This window comes from Coregonus clupeaformis, chromosome 29 (assembly GCF_020615455.1).
Source record: "Coregonus clupeaformis isolate EN_2021a chromosome 29, ASM2061545v1, whole genome shotgun sequence".
Taxonomy (NCBI): Eukaryota; Metazoa; Chordata; class Actinopteri; order Salmoniformes; family Salmonidae; genus Coregonus; species Coregonus clupeaformis.
This window is the reverse complement of record NC_059220.1, coordinates 23,805,641-23,829,690: the sequence shown is the minus strand read 5'-3', so window position 1 is coordinate 23,829,690 and position 24,050 is coordinate 23,805,641. Positions and strand designations below refer to the sequence as shown.

Sequence of the window (24,050 nt, the reverse complement as noted above, 5' to 3'; positions counted from 1 at the left end):
GACACGAGAAAAGGCAAATTATAATGTAAGGTGAGAAAGTGAGCGAAAAACACAACATATATATCAAACAGCTGTACATTCTACTATAGATTCACATCGATTTTTTTTGCATCTCCTTTTAATACTAATTTGTCATATTTGATACATCAGTAAATACATACACCAGAAATAAAATGTCTCATAGGAAAAATAAACACAGTAGAAAAAAGCTCTGAGAACATTTTAAGTGGAAAAGTGAATCTTTATTAGAGTATTTTAATCTGTGGACAGCAGAAAAAATAGCGTGTTCATTGACTGAGACTGTGAAAGGTAAGCGAGGTAGAAGGTCTATGCAAGAACAGAGGGAAGAGGGAATGAAAGGGAAAGGTATCAATGAAAGGTGAGATAGTTAAAGATGTTATCAAGTGTACTCTGTCCACTGGCTCTGCATGCCATCATGTCTCTCAGACCAGCCTCAAGTGACTGGGTCCATCTCTCTAGGAGACTGGGTCGTGCTGCTGAGGACCTTTGCATGTCTGTCTGCAACGTCTCTGAGTGTCTGTCCGCAACGTCTCTGAGTGTCTGTGTGACTGTAGTTATGACTCTCAATGTCTGCGCAACGGAATGTCTCTCTGGAGATGAAAGCGCTCCAATATTCAGTGTGTGTGTGTGTTTCTCTCTGCATGTCTGTGTTTCACAGGAGGAGCACACACACACCTCTAAAAGGGTCCCTGGCAGTGTAACATTTAATATTTCATTAAAATTTGTGAGGGATTATAGCTCTGCCGTCAAAAGGAGAAAAAAAGCTCCTTGAATCCATTTGTTTTTTAAAGGACCATCTCAGATGGATGGATAGTTGGTGGGCAGTGGTGGCGATTGGGAGCCGGGGTCGTGCTAAGATCCCAGAGGACAGCGTGGCACTGCACAAGTCTGTCCCAGATTAAGAGCCTGCTCTAATCCCCCATTTCTGCGCACAAATTGGGTTTCCCTCAATCTCAGCCTGACCCTCCTAATGGGAGAAAAAGAGAACTAAATCAGCAGGAGGCCACATAATCACAACGTTAAAAGCCGTGAGAGAGGCAGAGGAAGAGATGCAGAGAGAGGCAGGGAAATAGTCAATAAAAGAGTGTGTGTGTGTGGGAGACATGAACAACTTGATTGGGTTCAGTCCAGGCTGCAAAAGTCATGTAACGTCCCCAGTGGAAAACATTCCCGCAGTGTGAGGTGCAGCCAGGGTCCTGTTTGTCTGGACAACCCCACCCCATCACAGAGAGCCTCATCGCCAGCACTACCTCCAACAACACCACCTCCATATTATGTACCATTTTCTAGCCAAGTCTTTGACAAGGGACGTTTTTCATGACCTACTTCATGGAAGAATGGTGCAGGTCGTCATACATACATTGTTACATGATCTATGAGTGCAGGTAAACCTGTATCCAAACACCTCCAGAGAGCCCAGTCTGTTCAACCCTTGAGAAAACCCTTTAGCCCAACCACAAGAGGCTAGAGCACCAGTCAAAGTACCCTGGCTGCAACACTGGAACCTCCTTTCAACAATGAGTTGTGAGGACCTCTTCTCCTAAGAGTCTCCATGTCAATAGTGTCCTGTAGTAACAGTAGAAGCCCACTCCCTGTGTGCCTGCTCCATCTAACCCTCCCCTCCCTCAGGGGGTGCGTCTCTGCCGGACCCTGGTCCTCTCCTGCAGCAGGTGGGAGACGGCGGTGCGGATGGCGGGGGCCTGGGAGTCCGTGGGCTCCTTGTCCAGGTACATGCTGAAGTGCTGGATGCTGCAGGTCAGCAGGCTGTCAGGGCTGTGGCCCTGTTTCCCCGAGCGCAGGAGCCTCTCGCTGGCCAGGGCCAGGTTCCTATCCCAGTTGGGAGGGTAGTCTGTGTGCCTCTCCACGATCTCCTTATACAGCTGTCAATCACAAAGAACACAACTTGTATACAATGACCATAACAAGCACCAATATACAATTATTGACCGTATATGGTACTTCTAAGCTATGCGATTATGGTTCATGCTCATCCTCCTATTTATTTGCTATGGGAGGACTGCCTCACAGTGTAGGAGAGCTCAAACAGGCGAGCTTTCCCCTCTCCCTGGATCCTCTCAGCTAGGTCAAACAGAAAGAAAGCAGTCTTCATCCTGAAACAAACAGAACATATCACAGGCTCAGGGCTAAGTGCTGGATGGATGGATGAACCGTGGAGATTTATCCACAGAGATGCACTAGCAGAAAAGAGTGATTTATGTAGATGCTAGCTACACAACAGCATTTCATGTAGAATAGCTGGTGCTCTACCACACCAGAGTGGGTTATGTAGATGTTTTAGCTAGCAGATTAGGGTGATCTGTCATAGAGGCTCTATCTGTAAACTATACATATATACAGTGACCGTAAGAGAGAAAAGGGAGTCAGTGTTTTCAATGTTAACTCTTTACTGTACCTGGCCTGCCACATCTCCTCGTTAGCCACCCTCTCCCAGGACCCTGGGTGGAAACTGGAACCAGACACAAAAACAGCTCTTTATCTCAACACCCCTAGGGCTTTTCTTACGCATCATTCCTTCCACACAATCATATTAATTCTGTATCATTATGGATGTTAATATACATTGTTCAAAGTGTGCAGGTTTAGGTTTTCACAAACCCAATGTGAATATACAGTACAGTACTGTTGAGCAACAATAATACCAACACATTAGACATGGAAGGAACCATATATCCTGTTTCATGTTGTTGCGTATAAACACGACCTCTTCTTCAAAATAATATTTTAGCAGGGTTCCGAGCTAATATTTGGCTTGCGGGCATCGACGGACACGCTTGTAGTGAGGGCAAAGGAAATAATGTCACAGTATTCAGCCATGATTATCGCAGTGAATGAGGGACTGCTGGCAACGGCAACAGAATACGGAGCTTTGACTAATTCCACTTTTGACACACTTATTGACAAAACGCAATAAGAAACTCATTATGTTTCATCTTCAGTCTCATTTCAAATGGCTGAAGGCCTAATGTCTTGCTTTGGTATAACGCAGAAAGAGCTGCTGGATCAGAGCACGGAGAACAGAGGAAACCTTGCTGTAGGAACGTCCGTTAAGTCTCTGCCAGTATTGTGAAAGACCACATAGAGAAGTCAACACCAAAGAGTATCACTGAACAGAAGATTCCTATTGTGCTATAGAAGTGTATGATCACTGGATTCCTAACTAACTTGCCTAGCATGTTCGTCATGCTATGGCATACAATATGACCATTTCCATGGCAGCTAGCAGAACACCACAGACTCCCCATGAACTGTAAGCTTCTCCTGCTGAGCGGGGCCCCCACCCCTCCAGAGGGCCCTCTGGGCTGTAGGTGTAGTGTACTGTGTATCTGTTGTGTGGCTCGGTCCAGATGTAGATGTAGTGGGTGCGGCGGGCCCACTCCTCCGGGTGGAAGGGCTCCTGGACAGGCACCAAGTGGTCACACACGCCCAGGGGCCAGCGAGAGAAGCTCCTCTCCCAGCTGGGGTCCCCGTCAGGCAGCCTGATGTAGGCCAGCACAGCCCCCCTGCAGACCAGGCAGGCACTGTGACCATGCTGCTGAGGTGGACAGAGCTGAACCACAGTGCCGGAGGCCCTAAAGGGAACTACCCTCAGCTATCTATCTCCCCTCAAACAATACTCACTCTCACCCCAGGTGACTTCTGATAGAATTGAATAAGCATACATGGGAAGCATATGTGCCTCCACCTCATACCCAACAAACACAAGCATGTGCACACACGCACACCTTTCAACTCTCTCCCATTCCTACTGCTCCACTCTCCTATGCTGTGCCCTGAGGGTTGATCCCACTGGTCAGTGTTGCCCCCCTGTTGGCCAAGCAAACACTGCCCCCTGGTGGGCTTGGCATTTACAGGAGTCCTGTCCAACCCATTTGTTCTCTGTATCCCTCAAGTAATATAGTCAGATGGATAAAACATAAATATACTGTATACAGTACATTCGTAAAGTATTCAGACCCCTTCACTTTTTCCACATTTTGTTACGTTACAGCCTTATTCTAAAATGGATTAAATAAATAAACATTCTCAGCAATCTACACACAATACCCCATAATGACAAAGCGAAAACAGGTTTTTAGAAATGTTAGCAAATGTATTAAAAATAAAAAACAGAAATACCTTATTTACATAAGTATTCTGACCCTTTGCTATGAGACTCGAAATTGAGCTCAGGTTAATCCTGTTTCCATTGATCATCCTTGAGATGTTTCTACAACTTGATTGGAGTCCACCTGTGGTAAATTCAATTGATTGGACATGATTTGGAAAGGCACACACCTGTCTATATAAGGTCCCACAGTTGACAGTGCATATCAGAGCAAAAACCAAGCCATGAGGTCAAAGGAATTGTCCGTAGAGTTCCGAGACAGGATTGTGTCGAGGCACAGATCTGGGGAAGGGTACCAAAAAATGTCTACAGCATTGAAGGTCCTCAAGAACACAGTAGCCTCCATCATTCTTAAATGGAAGAAGTTTGGAACCACCAAGACTCTTCTTAGAGCTGGCCGCCCGGCAGAACTGAGCAATCGGGGGAGAAGGGCCTTGGTCAGGGAGGTGACCAAGAACCTGATAGTCACTCTGACAGAGCTCCAGAGTTCCTCTGTGGAGATGGGAGAACCTTCCAGAAGGACAACCATCTCTGCAGCACTCCACCAATCAGGCCTTTATGGTAGAGTGGCCAGACGGAAGCCACTCCTCAGTAAAAGGCACATGACAGGCCACTTGGAGTTTGCCAAAAGGCACCTAAAGGACTCTCAGACCATGAGAAACAAGATTCTCTGGTCTGATAAAACTAAGATTGAACTCTTGGACCTGAATGCCAAGCGTCAAGTCTGGAGGAAACCTGGTACCATCTCTACGGTGAAGCATGGTGGTGGCAGCAGCATGCTGTGGCGATGTGTTTGAGCGGCAGGGACTGAGAGACTAGTCAGGATTGAGGGAATGATGAACAGAGCAAAGTACAGAGAGATCCTTGATGAAAACCTGCTCCAGAGCGCTCAGGACCTCAGACTGGGGCGAAGGTTCACCTTCCAACAGAATAACAACCCTAAGCACACTGCCAAGACAATACAGGAGTGGCTTCAGGACAAGTCTCTGAATGTCCTTGAGTGGCCCAGCCAGAGCCCAGATTTGAACCTGATCAAACATCTCTGGAGAGACCTGGAAATAGCTGTGCAGCGACGCTCCCCATCCAACCTAACAGAGCTTGAGAGGATCTGCAGAGAAGAATGGGAGAAACTCCCCAAATACAGGTGTGCCAAGCTTGTAACATCATACCCAAGAAGATTTGAGGCTGTAATCGCTGCCAAAAGTGCTTCGATAAAGTACTGAGTAAAGGGTCTGAATACTTATGTAAATGTGATATTTCAGTTTTTTGCCATTATGAGGTATTGTGTGTAGAATGATGAGGGGAAAAAAACAATTAAATCAATTTTAGAATAAGGCTGTAACGTAACAAAATGTGGAAAAAGTCAAGGGGTCTGAATACTTTCAGAATGCACTGTATATGTTTATTTTCAGTCTTTCTCCACAGTCTTTCACAGACATGGACGAAGTATTATGACTCCTCATGGGGCAGTAGCCTGGTGTTATAGTCCTTAATACTGTAGTTCTTATCTCCTCCATGCACTCCTCATTGTATCAACCACTCAGTGCTCTCCTTCAATCTCACCATTCCTCACACTTTCTACTCATTCCATTGTTGTCCTCTTCATTCACTCTCATTTTTCACTCGTCCTTTCATCCATTCAGTCAATCCATGCATTCTCCATAAAGAAAGACACCGTATGTATCTCTATGGTATTCTCTCCCTCTCCCTCCCTTCTCTCCCAGTGACTCACTATGTGTTGTGAGAGAGGAACTGCTCCAGACTGAAGGTGTCTTTCTCCTCAGTGTAGACCGGGTCCCACCAGCGCCCTTGGAAGTGAACCAAAGGGTGATGCTGGCCCAGCTTGGCCACGTACCAGCTCTACGTCATCATCTGGAGGAGCAGAGAGAGAGGTCAACAAACAGGAGCCTTACTAGGATCATCTATTGTCTATCATGTATGACCTCTATTTACAAAGCTATTATCATAAAGCTGAATAAATGGAATTCCTGACCTGGACTTAAAACCAATGCAAGTTACCCTAAGTGGCAAAGTATCGACCTCCTGGTCAACGAGGCATACATCAGGCCGGACCCCCTGGCAGTAGTAGAGGTAGCGCAGGGAGTTCCCTGGGAGGTCTCCCCGGGTCAGGATGATAGAGTCTGGAGGGACCAGAAGCTCCCGCCCAAACCGCTCCACCACACTGTTACTGCTCTGATCACACCCCCTGGGAGGGATGCAACACAAACCTTTACAAGTCAACAGGAGTTAACATATCTTCTCTTACAACTGTGTGTCTGTGTACATTTCCTTTTAGTGAAGTTCTGTTTGTACATCTCCACTACTGAGGATGGTCTCTGTGTGTGTGTGTGTCTTTGTACTGTATGCATGCTTTCAAGTGCCTCTGTGGTAAGTTGTCATTCCCCCCACCCCAGCTCTGTCTATTTAATCGTGGGTAGACAGGTGCGATGGGTCTGACAGCGTAGGACAGGCTCTCCCCCTGATCAAAGCAGCTGTGTGATGGCTCCCTCAGTCTGCCTGGCAGAGCGCAGCACCACACTGGTGTAATCTGCTGCCTCTCATGGCTAACATCTCACACTCAGCATTCACAGTGGAATCTATGTGCTAACCGTGCCTCTTTTTAGCCCCTACCATGGGGTGAGGAGAGACGGGAGAATGAAATACCTGGCATGTGGAGTGCAGGGCCCCAGTTTGAAGTACAGAGACAATGATTGGGATAGCTCAGGTGAAACAAGTGCAGAGAGATTTTTGTCAGTAAAATTCTCAAGATGTTTTGTGTGTGACCCTCTAGCTCAGGGGTGTCAAACTCATTTTCCCCTCGGGCCGCATTCTGTCTCCATCGAGGTCCGGAGGAGCGCACTTAAAATGGATTATATTTTCTTGCCGTCTAAATCTGCAAAAACGAGTCCTCTATCCATCGCTTTTAACATTTTCGATGCTCCCTGACTGTCAAGCTTTCATTTGATGACTGTTAGTAAGCTGGACAGAGTGAGGAGACCATAAATGCAGGTCATTATCATTTCTACACAGTTTGGATTTAGTTTAAGTCATTTCAATGTCGACTGAGATCGTTATTTCCCGCAAAATAAATATTATTGAGTTTGACACGTGCTCTAGCTACAAGTCAACATTTATTTTCTAGTTTGTCTGTCATCCTGAAATCAGTTGGTGCCAGTAAAAATACTACAGTGTTGTAACACCACACACAGGATGGTGCCATCAAGCCAAAGTCAGTTGATGTTCATTTTACTAGATATGATGCTTACCGATGGTTGATTGCGCCATGTGTGCCAGGAGACCTACAGTGAAGATCCGGCATCTGGCCCTCCACAGACTCCCATGTCCTAGCCTCCTCTCCAGGCCTGTGTGTGTCCAATTCAGGCCCAGCCCAGCCAGCACACACACCACAGCATCGCTCTGGAGCCAGAGCCACTCCACCTGCAGAGAGACCAAACACACAACACGGCCAGAGGAGATTGTGGCAGCCCAACTCAGGCCCATCCAGTCACCTCCCTGCCCTAACTAAGCCCCATGGCTCAACACTCACCACTCCCAGCAGTAGGGGTCTGCTGGTGTCCAGGTTGGCTCTCCAGGCGAAGAACAGGGAGTAGAGTAGCAGCATGGCCATCAGCAGCCAGGGAACAACACGGCGCCTCCTGAAGGGGAAAGACAGGCATTTATCACCATAAGACCACTGGATTTACAATAGTTACTGTATATAGAAATACCATATACAGTGCCTTGCGTAATTATTGGGACAGCTACACATTTTTGTTTTGTTTTAGCTCTGTACTCCATCACTTTTGATTTGAAATTATACAATGACTATGAGGTTAAAGTGCAGACTGTCAGCTTACATTTTTAATCCTTATCGGGTGAACCGTTTAGAAAACACAGCACTTTTTGTACATAGTCCCCTCATTTTAGGGGACCAAAAGTGTTGGGACAAATTCACATACAGTACCAGTCAAAAGTTTGAACACACCTACTCATTCCAAGGTTTTTCTTTATTTTTTACTATTTTCTACATTGTAGAATAATAGTGAAGACATCAAAACTATGAAATAACACATATGGAATCATGTAGTAACCACAAAAGTGTTAAAAAATCAACAACAAAAATTATATTTGAGATTCTTCAAATAGCCAACCTTTGCCTTGATGACAGCTTTGCACACGCTTGGCATTCTCTCAAGCAGCTTCATGAGGTAGTCACCTGGAATGCATTTCAATTAACAGGTGTGCCTTCTTAAAAGTTAATTTCTGAAATTTCTTTCCTTCTTAATGCGTTTGAGCCAATCAGTTGTGTTGTGACAAGGTAGGAGGGGTATACAGAAGATAGCCCTATTTGGTAAAAGACCAAGTCCATATTATGGCAAGAACAGCTCAAATAAGCAAAGAGAAACGACAGCCATCATTACTTTAAGACATGAAGGTCAGTCAATACGGAACATTTCAAGAACTTTGAAAGTTTCTTCAAGTGCAGTCGCAAAAACCATCAAGCGCTATGATGAAACTGGCTCTCATGAGGACCGTGACAGGAATGGAAGACCCAGAGTTAACTGCTGCAGAGGATAAGTTCATTAGAGTTACCAGCCTCAGAAATTGCAGCCCAAATAAATGCTTCACAGAGTTCAAGTAACAGACATCAACTGTTCAGAGGGGACTGTGTGAATCAGGCCTTCATGGTCGAATTGCTGCAAAGAAACCACTACTAAAGGACACCAATAATAAGAAGAGACCTGCTTGGGCCAAGAAACACGAGCAATGGACATTAGACCGGTAGATATGTGTCCTTTGGTCTGGAGTCCAAATTTGAGATTTTGGGTTCCAACCACCGTGTCTTTGTGAGACGCGCAGTGGGTGAACGGATGATCTCCGCATGTGTATTTCCCACCGTAAAGCATGGAGGAGGAGGAGTTATGGTGTGGGGGTGCTTTGCTGGTGACACTGTCTGTGATTTATGTAGAATTCAAGGCACACTTAACCAGCATGGCTACCACAGCATTCTAGAGCGATACGCCATTCCATCTGGTTTGGGCTTAGTGGGACTATCATTTGTTTTTCAACAGAACAATGACCCACCACACCTCCAGTCTGGGTAAGGGCTATTTTAACAAGAAGGAGAGTGATGGAATGCTGCATCAGATGACCTGGCCTCCACAATCCCCCGACCTCAACCAAATTGAGATGGTTTGGGATGAGTCGGACCGCAGAGTGAAGGAAAAGCAGCCAACAAGTGCTCAGCACATGTGGGAACTCCTTCAAGACTGTTGGAAAAGCATTCCAGGCGAAGCTGGTTGAGAGAATGCCAAGATTGTGCAAAGCTGTCATCAAGGCAAAGGGTGGCTATTTGAAGAATCTCAAATATAAAATATATTTTGATTTGTTTAACACGTTTTTGTTACTATATGATTCCATATGTGTTATTTCATAGTTTTGATGTCTTCACTATTATTCTACAATGTAGAAAATAGTAAAAATAAAGAAAAACTCTTGAATGAGTAGGTGTGTCCAAACTTTTGACTGGTACTGTATGTGCAGGGTATCTGTTCATTTAACAAATCACATTTATTTTCAACCTCCCAATAGGTACATGAAAATACAGTACATGCAGTGCAATTCCCTCCCAAATGTATCGAGGTACAAGAGAGATAACATCACTCCGCCTGTAGACAGACACACTATCACAGCTAACATGTTCTGTAGCCCACAGCATGATTACTTTCCTAATGTTGGGTCTGGATGACAGAGTGTGAGTCACTGTGTGACGGGGCCTACCACTCTGCCTCACATCACCATGACAGCACAGAGGATGGTTGTAAATGGTTTTATCAAATAATGAGAAAACACTATCCCCTAGTGGTAATCAAAACACATATGTGAATGAAAACGAAAAGTGGAAAAAAATTACATCTTTATTTGTGCTGTATTTCAGAAAACTTTGCTGACATTTTCATGGAATTTCAATGGAATGACCCACGTATGTTGCGCATGTGTTTGCGCACATGTGTGTGCGCGCACATACATGCTTGTGTTTCCATGTGTGTGTGAAGCCAAGTGTGTCTGGGTGCCCCCCAGGGAAGGCAGGGGGAGTCAGGGGAGGCAGGGGGAGGCAGGGGGTGGGCAGTGCCCTGGGGACAGCCCTGCTCATGGGTTTCCTGGCTCTGCTCTGCCTTATCAGTGGCACCCAACCGACCCCAGCATAGGCACTACTGTAATGAATTACTGCATCAGAGAGCACTGCTACATACAGATACATGCATTCACATACACATCATTACACCTAGTAGACAAACACACACATACATCAAAATCTCCCTTTCTTCTTTTAATTGTACAGTGCCTTGACAGCACGACAGCTAGAATAGTTTATTTTCATGTTAAAAGCACTTGGCAATGGTTTTATTTCTCTAGAAGGAATGAAGATAGAGTGTATATGGACTTGGATTGTGCCTGTCTGAGAGAATGAATGTCTGTCTGTCTGTCTGTCTGTCTGTCTGTCTGTCTGTCTGTCTGTCTGTCTGTCTGTCTGTCTGTCTGTCTGTCTGTCTGTCTGTCTGTCTGTCTGTCTGGTGTGTTTCCTTACCTATCCCAGGAGGAGAGGACAGGCCCAGTCCAGCCAGGATCAGCACAGGGAGGGACAGGTCAGCCATACAGTGGTCCAGCTGAGCCCTGCCACACACACACCAAAAACCTCTGATTAGCAGACACCAATGTCTCTATGACCGCATCCCTCAAACCTCCATCAAACTGAAGGACACCAATTACTGAATACCCTCCCACTTCCTTTTCTTGCGACTGGAAGACACAAATAACTGCCCTCTCCCCATTCAAACAGACTAACTCTGTTGACTGTATGCACCCTTCCATCCGATTGACAGACACCAATGAATGTGTCCTCCACCCAACCCCTGTCAGAGAGCCTGTCAGTCACAGAGACAGTTCCCCAGAGCAGAGAGATAGTTCCCTGCCTCTTCTTTAATACCCATCTCTTTTTGACAGCGTATTGAGTCTCTATATCGGGGAGTGTAGGCCGATGTGTGTGTGTGTGTTATGTGTGTAAGACTGTGTCAGCTTCTCTAGAGAGGTTTACGTCCCCAATGTGACATGCTTGTCATGTTCGCCTCTCTCCCTCGTCTTGAAGGTGTGCTTGTCCATCAACCAGCGGGGGTGATGGAAGTGGGTGGGGGCCGGGCTGAGGGGGGCTGGTGGTGGGGGGTCTTAAGAAGCGCACACTCCCCGCCCGTAGTCAGCCGTAGAAAAATACCAAAAGCTGGATGACGGTGGGGAGCGATAGAGGGGGTTGTTGGAGGAAAACACAATCTCTCTAGCTATATTGCAGTGTCTGTCATCACAGCTTGTCATGCTTAAACACCAGAGCTGAGTGATCATTTCAAACTGCTGGAGAAACAGAACACAGAGATTTGGCCCTCTAAGCAGGTTCAGTTCTGCTTTGATGGGAGAGAGGGGAGCGGGAAGAACAAACGCCGGGGAGAGAGGAGAAAGAGAGGGAGAGACAGGCTCCAGTCCTGGCGATGGATGGATTCCCTCCTTCAGAACAGAACTGATGGGTTTTTGTGTGATGTCTAGAGCCAAAAGCATTAGAAAACCACTCTTTCACTTCTACAGATCACATTATCCAACAAATAACCTTAAATATTCAACATTTAATGTAATATACCAGAAAAACTATTTGAAATAAAATACCCTAAAAGCTCAAATAAATGGAAACAATGTGTAAAACAAAGTGTTCAATTAAAATGTGTGAATTGTGCCAACCAAAAATCTAAAACATAAATTAATGCTATAGCAATGACTAATAATACTCACTGTAGAATCATGGTGAGGTTCACAGTACCCTCTGTCTTGGCCTAGGGTCAATTATTAAAGAAAGAAACACATCAACAATCACTACCATCCCTCCCACATTGGAGTTTGTGGTAAAGCTCCAAGATACTGTAATATACAGTGGCTTGCGGAAGTATTCACCCCCCTTGGCATTTTTTCTATTTTGTTGCCTTACAACCTGGAATTAAAATGGATTTTCTGGGGGTTTGTATCATTTGATTTACACAACATGCCTACCACTTTGAAGATGCAAAATATTTGTTATTGTGAAACAAACAAGAAATAAGACAAAAAAACTGAAAACTTGAGTGTGCATAGCTATTCCCCCAAAGTCAATACTTTGTAGAGCCACTTTTTGCAGCAATTACAGCTGCAAGTCTCTTGGGGTATGTCTCTATAAGCTTGGCACATCTAGCCACTGGGATTGTTGCCCATTTTTCAAGGCAAAACTGCTCCAGCTTCTTCAAGTTGGATAGGTTCCGCTGGTGTACAGCAATCTTTAAGTCATACCACAGATTCTCAATTGGATTGAGGTCTGGGCTTTGACTAGGCCATTCCAAGACATTTAAATGTTTCCCCTTAAACCACTTGAGTGTTGCTTTAGCAGTATGCTTAGGGTCATTGTCCTGCTGGAAGGTGAACCTCCGCCCCAGTCTCAAATCTCTGGATGACTGAAACAGGTTTCCCTCAAGAATTTCCCTGTATTTGGCGCCATCCATCATTCCTTCAATTCTGACCAGTTTCCCAGTCCCTGCCGATGGTGTTCTCAGGGTGATGAGAGGTTTTGGGTTTGCGCCAGACATAGCGTTTTCCTTGATGGTTAAAAAGCTCAATTTTAGTCTCATCTGACCAGAGTACCTTCTTCCATATGTTTGGGGAGTCTCCCACATGCCTTTTGGCGAACACCAAACGTGTTTGCTTATTTTTTTCTTTAAGCAATGTATTTTTTCTGGCCACTCTTCCGTAAAGCCCAGCTCTGTGGAGTGTACGGCTTAATGTGGTCCTATGGACAGATACTCCAATCTCCGTTGTGGAGCTTTGCAGCTCCTTCAGGGTTATCTTTGGTCTCCTTGTTGCCTCTCTGATTAATGCCCTCCTTGCCTTGTCCGTGAGTTTTGGTGGGCGGCCCTCTCTTGGCAGGTTTGTTGTGGTGCCATATTCTTTCAATTTTTTTTATAATGGATTTAATGGTGCTCCGTGGGATGTTCAAAGTTTCTGATATTTTTTTATAACCCAACCCTGATCTGTACTTCTCTACAACTTTGTCCCTGACCTGTTTGGAGAGGTCCTTGGTCTTCATGGTGCCGCTTGCTTGGTGGTGCCCCTCGCTTGGTGGTGTTGCAGACTCTGGGGCCTTTCAGAACAGGTGTATATATATATACTGAGATCATGTGACAGATCATGTGACACTTAGATTGCACATAGCAAAGGGGGTGAATACATATGCACGCACCACTATTCCGTAATGTATTTTTTAGAATTTTTTTTAACAAGTATTTTTTTCATTTCACTTCATCAATTTGGAATATTTTGTGTATGTCCATTACATGAAATCCAAATAAAAATCCATTTAAATTACAGGTTGTAATGCAACAAAATATAAAAAACGCCAAGGGGGGTGAAGACTTTTGCAAGGCACTGTATACTCCTTTACCTCAATAATGTGTGCACAAACGTTTCCCCCCTTTCTTCCTCTCCTGCCTCCATCTCTTTAGTGGTAATTGAAGCAAACTTGGGATAATCTGTCATATGCGAGACCCACCACTTACTAAAAAGAGACACAGAGGGAGAGGGACGACAAATGAGGAGGAGAAGAAGAAGGGGAAGAGAACTAAAATAGTACAGAGATGTGTGAGAGTTGGGGGTGAGAGTATGTGAGGATGAAATGAAGAAAACAGAGAAAAAAAGTTGAGGAGGAGAGAGAGGAAAAAATAGGAAGAAAAAAGCAGCCCAGTCCACGGCATGCTGGCTCTGAAATATGAGCGGGCTCGACAATTAGGGAAGTCAGGCAGTATGGCCCTTTCCGCCATTGTGTAGAGTGGCTTAGAGTCCTCATCAGCCTATCAGCTAACTGACAGGCAGAGAGCTGCTCTATTCAGCACGGCAGATACAAGCTGCAGGCCAAACGGCTGCCAGGTCCCTTATGACCCCACAATCCCTTGCCGGTGACAGCTTCAAGCTCCATAGCAAATTAGGCGCTCCCACATTACAATCGCAGAAGACAGATTCCATTAACGGTATCTGAAATTGAGTAGAGAGCAGGCCCGATATCAGACCTGACTCATAAGCACCGCCATTAATCACAAGGCATGATACCATTTATACATTTCCAGCTCTCTGCCTGCCGCTGTGATAGTCAGCCACAAAAGGCCTGATGAGACTTAGGCTAGAGGAACAATGGAGCTTTCTGAGGAAAGCGGTAAATCAGAAAAAAAAGGAGAGGGAGGAGAGTAAAAAAAAGTATTGCTTGCCGACTACTTTTTTCCTTCATTTTTTCCCTCTCCTTTCCGCCAGTCTTTTTGCTCTGTGTTCTATGTGATGCAGGATTGTGGGGGGGGGTGTTGATGGGGTGGGGGGGGTTCAGTCTTAGTAAGAGATAGCAGCGTCTTTCTCACTGCACCACTCCAGGAATTAGCTGTAACTTGAATGGTAGGAGAAGGGGGTGGGGGGCAGATGGGGACTTTTCTTGAGGTCCAGGGACGCCCCTCACCCTCAATTCTACCCCCCTACGCGGCAATTAACCCCCAGCCCACACGCTTAGCAGGGGTGCTAGTTTTAGGGTAGAGCAGGGTGCTGAGAGGTAGTGGGGGTCCTTGGAAGTAATGGGGATATTACACCAGGCTCGCTATGGCTTCTAAAGACATGCCTGTCTAGAACACACACACTCTCCTGTCCCCCGGCCCTTTATTCCTTCTGAGAGGCTGACACATCTCTCTCTCAGGGCCTGTCAGTGTGTTAGAACCCAGTGATGTGTGTACACTCAGGTTTAAATGACCTGTCTGTCTGCAGAGGGCCACCTGGGTCCCAGTCAGCCTCTCCGTGGCTCATTCTCTGGGCTGGGGATGGGACTGGCTGGGGATGGGGCTGGCTGGGGATGGGGCTGGCTGCTCCGATGGTAAGGAGATGAAGAGGGAGGGGATATGACACCATTGTGGCCATGTTTCCTGTTATCAAAGCTCAATGTGGTGCAGGGTGCTGCTGTGCTGTAATGTTGTGGCTCAGTGACAATAGCTGTCTGGTTGAGACATGGCAGGAGAATAACATGTTCTCAGTGACGGTATTTTACCCTGAACTGATCCAGCTTGCCAGAATGTCTCAGTCTCATCACTGGGGTAATTAACTGGATGACTAAGGAATTCTAAACAGAAATTCTGTAAAGAAATTGTATTTTGTGAATTGGGAATGAGGTCCTGAGCGCTCTGGAGCAGGTTTTCATCAAGGATCTCTCTGTACTTTGCTCTGTTCATCTTTCCCTCGATCCTGACTAGTTTCCCAGTCCCTGCCGCTGAAAACCATCCCCACAGCATGATGCTTCCACCCCCATGCTTCACCGTAGAGATGGTGCCAGGTTTCCTCCAGACATGACGCTTGGCATTCAGGCCAAATAATTCAATCTTGGTTTCATCAGACCAGAGAATCTTGTTTCTATAATAATAATATAATATGCCATTTAGCAGACACTTTTATCCAAAGCAACTAACAGTCATGCGTGCAAACATTTTTTTTGTGTATGGGTGGTCGCGCAGGGATCGAACCCACTACCTTGGCGTTACAAGCGCCGTGCTCTACCAGCTGAGCTACAGGTCAGAGTCCTTTAGGTGCCTTTTGGCAAACTCCAAGTGGGCTGTCATGTGCCTTATACTGAGGAGTGCCTACCGTCTGGCCACTCTACCATAAAGGCCTGATTGGTGGAATGCTGCAGAGATGGTTGTCCTTCTGGAAGGTTCTCCCATCTCCACAGAGGAACTCTGGAGCTCTGTCAGAGTGACCTTCGGGTTCTTAGTCACCTCCCTGACCAAGGCCCTTCTCCCCCGATTGCTCAGTTTGGCCGGGCGGCCAGCTATAGGAAGAGTCTTGGTGGTTCCAAACTTCTTCCATTTAAGAATGATGGAGGCCACTGTTTTCTTAGGAACCTTCAATGCTGCAGAAATGTTTTGGTAACCTTACCCAGATCTGTGCCTCGACACAATCCTGTCTCGGAGCTCTACGGACAATTCCTTCAACCTCATGGCTTGGCTTTTGCTCTGACATGCACTGTCAACTGTGGGACCTTATATAGACAGGTGTGTGCCATTCCAAATCATGTCCAATCAATTGAATTTACCACAGGTGGACTCCAATCAAGTTGTAGAAACATCTCAAGGATGATCAATGGAAGGGTCTGAATACTTATGTAAATAAGGTATTTATGTTTTTTATGTTTAATACATTTGCTAAAATGTCTAAAAACCTGTTTTCACTTTGTCATTATGGGGTATTGTGTGTAGATTGATGAGGAAAAATAATAACTTAATCCATTTTAGAATAAGGCTGTAACGTAACAAAATGTGGAAAAAGTCAAGGGGTTTGAATACTTTCTGAATGCACTGTAGTTCCCAGTGTCTTCCACAAGGACAGACAGTAGGACACTAATAGCTTGCCCCTGTCACTTTGAAGAGTCAAAGCAGAAACTCCCTCATTTACCCCCTCAGATCCTAAACATGGGCCAGAGGCTTGCCAGCCCTGCACTGCAGCCCAGCACCAAACGCCTGCCTGCCTGGGCTGGCCACAATAATACCACACAAAGTGCCACACCAGCAGCAGCAGCTGTCTGTAGTGAATGTGTAGTGAATGAGGCAACACAAAGGGCCAGGCCAGGGGATGGACTGTCACACACCACCCCAGGGACCACATAATGCCACAGCTGTGCCATCGCAGATCGGCCCTCCACTGTTCCCTCACCCAGAGAGTGGCGCTTTGAGAGAGACATGGCTGGAAAAGAATCACACATTCCTGAAGAGGCTAGGATGAAGCCCATGAAGTGGTGTCCCGGCATGGTCTGGTCTGGTGTGACAGAGGGTTCCAGCTGGCCTTGGCTCAGTAACACTGACACCCCAGGGCTTAGCTGTGGCCAGGACAGGACAGTGGGCTGAACACTGAGGTTCTTTAGATAATATGACAGTGTTTGTGGCTTAGTGCTCTGTTGTATCACATTTGGAAAACAGGCATGCAACCCTGTTTTTGGGCCAAGCTAGGAAAAATAGGGGTAACAATTTAACTATCTCCTATAAAGCATACATTACACATGTATAGTAGATCATAAACATGACAGTATGGCTGCTACATATATAAATATTAAAACGTAATAAATGCATTCATAATACCTAGTACGTGCCTTCCAGCAGCTAGCAAACTAACCTTCCTCAATGTGCACACATTTCTGTTTAAACTCTCCAATTAGGCAGAGGCAGCAACATCAGCAGAGAGGAGAGAAGAGGAGAGAAGAGGAGAGAAGAGAAGAGGAGACAAGAGGAGACAAGAGGAGAGAAGAGAAAGAAGAGGAGAGAAGAGAGGAGACAAGAGGAGACAAGAGGAGACAAGAGAGAGAAGAGGAGATAAGAGAAGAGGAGAGAAGAGAGGGAAGAGGAGATAAGAGAGAGAAGATGAGAGAAGAGGAGAGAAGAGAGAGAAGAGGAGAGAAGAGAAGAGAGAAGAGAGAGAAGAGGAGAGAAGAGAGAGAAGAGGAGAGAAGAGAGAGAAGAGGAGAGAAGAGAGAGAAGAGGAGAGAAGAGAGAGAAGAGGAGAGAAGAGAGGGAAGAGGAGAGAAGATAGAGAAGAGAGAGAAGAGAAGAGAGAGAATAGGAGAGAAGAGAGAGAAGATAGAGAAGAGGAGAGAAGAGAGAGAAGAGAGAGAAGAGAAGAGAGAGAAGAGGAGAGAAGAGAGAGAAGAGGAGAGAAGAGGAGAGAAGAGAAGAGAGAGAAGAGGAGAGAAGAGATAAGAGAGAGAAGAGAAGAGAGAAGAGAGAGAAGAGGAGAGAAGAGGAGAGAAGAGAGAGAAGAGGAGAGAGAGAAGAGGAGAGAAGAGAGAGAAGAGAGAAGAGGAGAGAAGAGAGAGAAGAGAGAGAAGAGAAGAGAGAGGAGAGAAGAGAGAGAAGAGGAGAGAAGAGAGAGAAGAGGAGAGAAGAGGAGAGAGAAGAGAGAGAAGAGGAGAGAAGAGAGAGAAGAGGAGAGAAGAGAGAGAAGAGAGAGAAGAGGAGAGAAGAGAGAGAAGAGGAGAGAAGAGAGAAGAGAGAGAAGAGAAGAGAGAAGAGGAGAGAAGAGAGAGAAGGGAGAGAAGAGGATAGAAGAGAGAGAAGAGGAGAGAAGAGAGAGATGAGGAAAGGGGTAAAAAGGATGAGAGCAGAATGAGGCTCAGACACCCCTACTCCAGGAGAGCGCCCGCCCGAACACAGTGCGTGCAAAATGAATCACCATAACCCTGCTCAAACAATGCAGCCACTGACATGACAATTTCTCCCAGAATGCCATCTTAATCTCCAGCCCAACACACAAAAATTACACAAAACAGAAAAAAACTAATTACAGAAATCCTATGTTTATTCGATTCATAGAAAGCCATTTTTATACCGCTGCTGCTATTTTAACAAAGTCATTAGGCAGCCACCACTGATATATAAATGTTGCTCTATAGATTCCATTAACTAATTCTGGCTGAATTGTAATTGCCGAGTCTGATCCATCTTCTAGCCTGGTGCCTTATTAAGACTGCCTGTGGTGGGTGAGGGATGTAATATTGACGTCCGAGGCCGACACAATCTCAGGCCCATGGGCGAGAGGAATATTAAAACTGGTACTTTGTTATGCTGTCTATCTACCCCACTCTACCCCCCTCTACTCTATCCCCATCCCACTGCCAGTAATGAGGGAATAACATCTTCATTAAACATCTGTTTAACTGCATTACAGAATGATTCCTGGGGGGAACTATTGGTCATGGTGAGGATGGGGGTGAGAGGAGCAGGGAGACCTCATGTCCTAGGAGACAGTAAGATATAATACAGCCAGGGCAAAGGTCCAAACATACCATTGAAGTCGGAAGTTTACATACACCTTAGCCAAATACATTTAAACTCAGTTTTTCACAATTCCTGACATTTAATCCTAGTAAAAATTCCCTGTCTTAGGTCAGTTAGGATCACCACTTTATTTTAAGAATGTGAAATGTCAGAATAATAGTAGAGAGAATGATTTATTTCATCTTTTATTTATTTCATCACATTCCCAGTGGGTCAGGAGTTTACATACACTCAATTAGTATTTGGTAACATTGCCTTTAAATTGTTTAACTTGGGTCAAACGTTTCGGGTAGCCTTCCACAAGCTTCCCACAATAAGTTGGGTGAATTTTGGGACATTCCTCCTGACAGAGCTGGTGTAACTGAGTCAGGTTTGTAGGCCTCCTTGCTCGCACACGCTTTTTCAGTTCTTCCCACACATTTTCTATAGGATTGAGGTCAGGACTTTGTGATGGCCACTCCAATACCTTGACTTTGTTGTCCTTAAGCCATTTTGCCACAACTTTGGAAGTATGCTTGGGGTCATTGTCCATTTGGAAGACCCATTTGCGACCAAGCTTTAACTTCCTGACTGATGTCTTGAGATGTTGCTTCAATATATCCACATACATTTCCTTCCTCATGATGCCATCTATTTTGTGAAGTGCACCAGTCCCTCCTGCAGCAAAGCACCCCCACAGCATGATGCTGCCACCCCCGTGCTTCGCTCTTATCCAGAGCGACTTACAGGAGCAATTAGGGTTAAGTGCCTTGCTCAAGGGCACATCGACAGATTTTTCACCTAGTCGGCTCAGGGATTAGAACCAGCGACCTTTCGGTTACTGGCACAACGCTCTTACCCACTAAGCTACCTGCCGCCCAGACAATGTTGTTGTTGTTTTAGTGCTCTTCTGGCTGTGTCAGTGTACTCTGTCTGTCTCTGGTCTCTCAGGATTACCATGGGAATTAAGTGAGAGAGATTCCTCTCAGGTAGCACAGATTCAGAGGAGCTTTACCAGATAAACTGTGAAATGAGGGAGCACCAAATACTGAGCTCTCTGGATTATCCTCTAGGACTGATAGGGCCACATATTATTCCTATGAAGTTTCAAGTGCAATCGATACTAATTATTATCATTATGGCCACCATCCTCAAAGGCCTATCAAGTCCTGGTGGGAAAACATAATGAGACGTGCAATTTGACCATCAAACCATGTGATCAAGCCAAGTGCGCTGTAATTGGCAAATCAAAGGGAAGCTAAGTGCTACAGTTTAACTTACGCAACTTGCAGTTTAGGGAGAAATGGATTCCAAGCCTATCAACTTACATTCCACCACATTAAACACGGCAATCTGTCCAACTAATTTAAATTGATACATCAAAGGCTTGCTATGTTGGGAATATTCCAGACAAATTTCAAGGTCTTGCAATTTACTGTTTGAGAGAAACTAACATTTCAAGTCTCTAAAAAAATTAAAGTGCATAACATGTAATAACTTCAATGCAATAAGTCTGCAGACAATTGATAATAAGTCCCTATGCATTTAAAACTGTGACTATTCCTCTGGTGCAACGACTTGCATAACCACTCTCAAAATGCTGCTGGGGTACAAACAAAACGTATGCAAATTGTATACAAACCAGGGGAAATGCCAATCACAGCCATATTATAGGTATTGCTAGAATTCAACTTACAGAGCTTAACTAAAATGTTCCTGAGAGGGCTAGGTAGGAAGTTTAGACTGGTCGGGTTTGGCATTTAGTCTGAAGGAACGGTCTGGCCGGAGGGACCCCCACAGGGGCGTAGCATGCCATCTCTGCCACCGTACCGGGCACGGGCGAAGCACCCAAGGTCCCCAGCGACCATTCCAGAAACCATCTACCCCCTTGCCCCCTCAAAACCTACCAGTACCACACCAAGTCTGCCAGCTGAACTCCAGCCACGGGCTAAACCCAAACCAAGCCCCAGACAGATAATGACTTAAACCTTTTATGCCTATTTTTCAAATTGAAAAGCGTAGATTATACATACTTAAGAGCTTACAGGGTGTGGGTTGGTGCTCTGGCTGAAGTCCTCAGTGCCCATCAGCCCAGTGGGGGGGTCTTCATAATGACTTTTCACTTAGTCTAACTATAATCCAAAATTGGATCTAAATCCTTAGAGATTACAAACAGGGCTGCACTTTGCATGCGCTGTGGTCCAAATATCTTCAGACAGCATGCATAGCTGCTGGCTCCAGAAATCCCAGAATGGAAGCGGCTAGCCAGAGTTCAGTGAAATGGTGCTATTGATCGTTTATTAAACAAATTCCAAAACGGAGTTGAGTCCATATCAGAGACACAGAGACCCAGAGAAAGAGATCCACAAAGCCCAAATCACAAACAGAACAGCTCCAGAGCAGTGAGTAAGAGTGGAAAGGAATTAGTCACCTCTGAGGAGAGGAGGGGAGAGACAGGGCAGCGGCTGAGGCTGCAGTCAGTCCAGGCTGAGGGCCAGTCCACATGGGGAGAGCACTTCCTCCCCAGCCCCTGTCCTGCTCCAGCCTCCAGCAGGGCTAACCCTGTACCCTGTACCCTGTCCCCCTCCAGCACACCTGCCACCTAGCCCACCACCGGCCAAGCACACAGGAAATGGACCCAGCCCACATGGGAGCAGTGACACTCCCTGCTCCAGCCCTGTATCACCTGCTTTCTCTGGCCCAAAACAGCTTGCTGATAGGTTCTGTATCTGTGCTAAATCTGTGCTAACAGTTTTTAACATATGCCACAACTCATTTGATGGAACGGTAAATCAAACACAGTGTACAGTATATATTTAAAATAGCACAGTAAGCTGCCACCAATGGTGCACAGTGCATACACGTAGGAAACTACCTCAATCAGAAAACAGTTATGTAAGATAGGCCAGCCGACAGTGTGAGATAAACGCACACAAAGAGAGAGAGTGGAAAAGACTTCTTACATGATGGGGTCAGCAGGTAGGCTGAGCTGCAGGAGGAGGGCCACAGGCAGGGTGGCATGGGAATGTACAGAGACACAGTAACATAACACATTCTGAGCTCATGATTGAGGGAGGGAGGGAGGGCGAGGGAGGAGTGGTGATCCTGTCCGTCTTAGACCCAGGAGGGCAGAAGGGGAGAGATTAGAAATCGTGCCATGTCAGGATTGGGAGCATGTAGGGCGATGGGAGGGGGGGTCAGGCACTTGAAGGGGCGTGACTGTGTGACACACAAACACACACACACACAGTGACAATGGGTGGGCAATGGGTAAACAGGCTGGGTGTGTTTGTGGGTGAGGAGTGTGGTGGGACTCGGTTCTGAATACAGAACAGGGGATCAGTAACACTCCTGGATGTCAGAGACTACCCACAAATATCACCAACCCTTTCTCCAAGCAGCAAGATGCAAACGTCAGTTGGAAAATGTTCAGGGATTACAGAATTATGCTATGAAGAATTGGGGGTTGAAATGTTGTGATAAAAACCCATTTGTTGGCACATTTAGTAATTGTCCAGGTTAGTTAATTAGGCCAACCTGAGTATACATTATCTATTAAAAACAAGAAGGTTTATTTTTTATTTCCATGGTTTTTACACTGGAGGGTGATTTTCTATTAAAGGAGCATTATACAACATTTCCACATGCAAAGCCAGATTTCTTGGAGCAACCAAAAGGCTGTAATTGGCAGTGCTATTGTAACCTGTAATGCGGCATCTAACAAAAGGTCTGGACCTTAATGGCACAGGTGGTGTGCTTGCATAACTGCAAGGGTTGCTGGTTTAAACCCTGGTCTGCTGGCTGTTGCACTTTAATAGCTCAAATACATTTTCAACTAACTATTAAAGTATGTGTAGAATTTACCATGGTTAGTCAAAAGTAATTGTCTGCAGTTTTCAGAAGGTGATCCCTCAATTGATTGTGACAGTCTTACATTGTAAAATATGACTAAATTCCCATTGAAAGTAAAAAGAAAACTGTTTTAAGTTATTTACTTTTGAAGGTCATATAACTCAGCCATAGAGACTAAACAAAGATATCCCCATTTACACCAGAGGTGTGTCTTTCTTGTGCCTTTAACAGCTTGTTTCTAACCTAAAGTGTTGCAGAGTTCGGCATCCTATACAGTAGCTCAGCTGGTAGAGCACGGCGCTTGTAACGCTAAGGTAGTGGGTTCGATCCCCGGGACCACCCATACACAAAAAATATATATAATGTATGCACGCATGACTGTAAGTCGCTTTGGATAAAAGCGTCTGCTAAATGGCATATTATTATTATTATATTATTATATAATCCTAGCCCCCTCCCCCTCCCCCCTCCCCCACCCCTAGAGCCGTGACACTGGAATGGCCGTGCATGTCAGAGTTGTTGACAAATATCCAACACATGACAGAGTTGCTAGTTTGGCTCTGTTGATCAGCACACATTTTGATTAAAATTTCAAGAAGACAGGTGAAGGAGCGTACTGGAATTTATTATGGATTCTAGAAACTGGTGAGTTTTTCTAATGCTAAAAAGCATGCATTTGCACACTGCAGTCAGTGTAGAACTGTCATGAACCCTGCGTCCTGAGTCTGTTCCTGCCTGTGTTGCCGTTTTTCTGCTCTGAATCTCCTGTTTCCCGAAGGTGCCTGAACGCACCCTGTCCGGTTGCCGGGCGACGTTGCTAGGCGGGTGATCTCTCGATTACCCACACCTGCTTCTCATCAGCTTCGGCACACCTGGTCCTGATCATCACCCCTTCATAAGCTCTGACCTGACATCCATTCCCTGCCGGATCGTTAGCCATAAACAGTATGTTTTGCCAGCGTATCAGCCTCTGAGTACTAGCGTTAGTTTTGTTGTATTTTGCACCTTGTTGACCTGCCTTGTACTTACCTCCGTTTTTTCTGTCTACAGTCATTCTCCCGGAACCTTCACCCAACCCCTGCCGTGCCATCAGTTCATCTGCCACTTCACCACCACCTACTCATCTCCGCCACCCGCTCCGTCTCCTGGACTATTCTGCATCTTTT

General features: G+C 45.7%; 1 protein-coding gene and 1 long non-coding RNA gene across 2 annotated transcripts; both read right to left on the bottom strand.

Annotated features, from left to right (window-relative positions):
- Window positions 1–259: 259 nt before the first annotated feature.
- tmem260 (transmembrane protein 260) lies at window positions 260–7,592 on the bottom strand. Its single transcript, XM_041854282.1, has 6 exons — window positions 7,414–7,592; window positions 6,167–6,353; window positions 5,880–6,019; window positions 2,435–2,488; window positions 2,048–2,132; window positions 260–1,901 (listed from the first exon to the last, which is right to left on the bottom strand). The coding sequence occupies exons 4-6, from the start codon at window positions 2,446–2,448 to the stop codon at window positions 1,647–1,649; spliced, it is 354 nt and encodes a 117-aa protein (XP_041710216.1). The 5' UTR covers window positions 2,449–2,488; window positions 5,880–6,019; window positions 6,167–6,353; window positions 7,414–7,592; the 3' UTR covers window positions 260–1,646.
- A 115-nt stretch (window positions 7,593–7,707) lies between these two features.
- LOC121545220 lies at window positions 7,708–12,032 on the bottom strand. Its single transcript, XR_005996217.1, has 3 exons — window positions 11,981–12,032; window positions 10,737–10,822; window positions 7,708–7,803 (listed from the first exon to the last, which is right to left on the bottom strand). It is a non-coding gene; the product is annotated as an uncharacterized LOC121545220 (long non-coding RNA).
- Window positions 12,033–24,050: the final 12,018 nt, after the last annotated feature.

Coding starts and splice junctions, on each gene's coding strand:
- tmem260 (XM_041854282.1), bottom strand. Junction 1,902..2,047: donor TGTTTGAGCTCTCCTACACT/GTGAGGCAGTCC, acceptor TGTGATTGACAG/CTGTATAAGGAGATCGTGGA.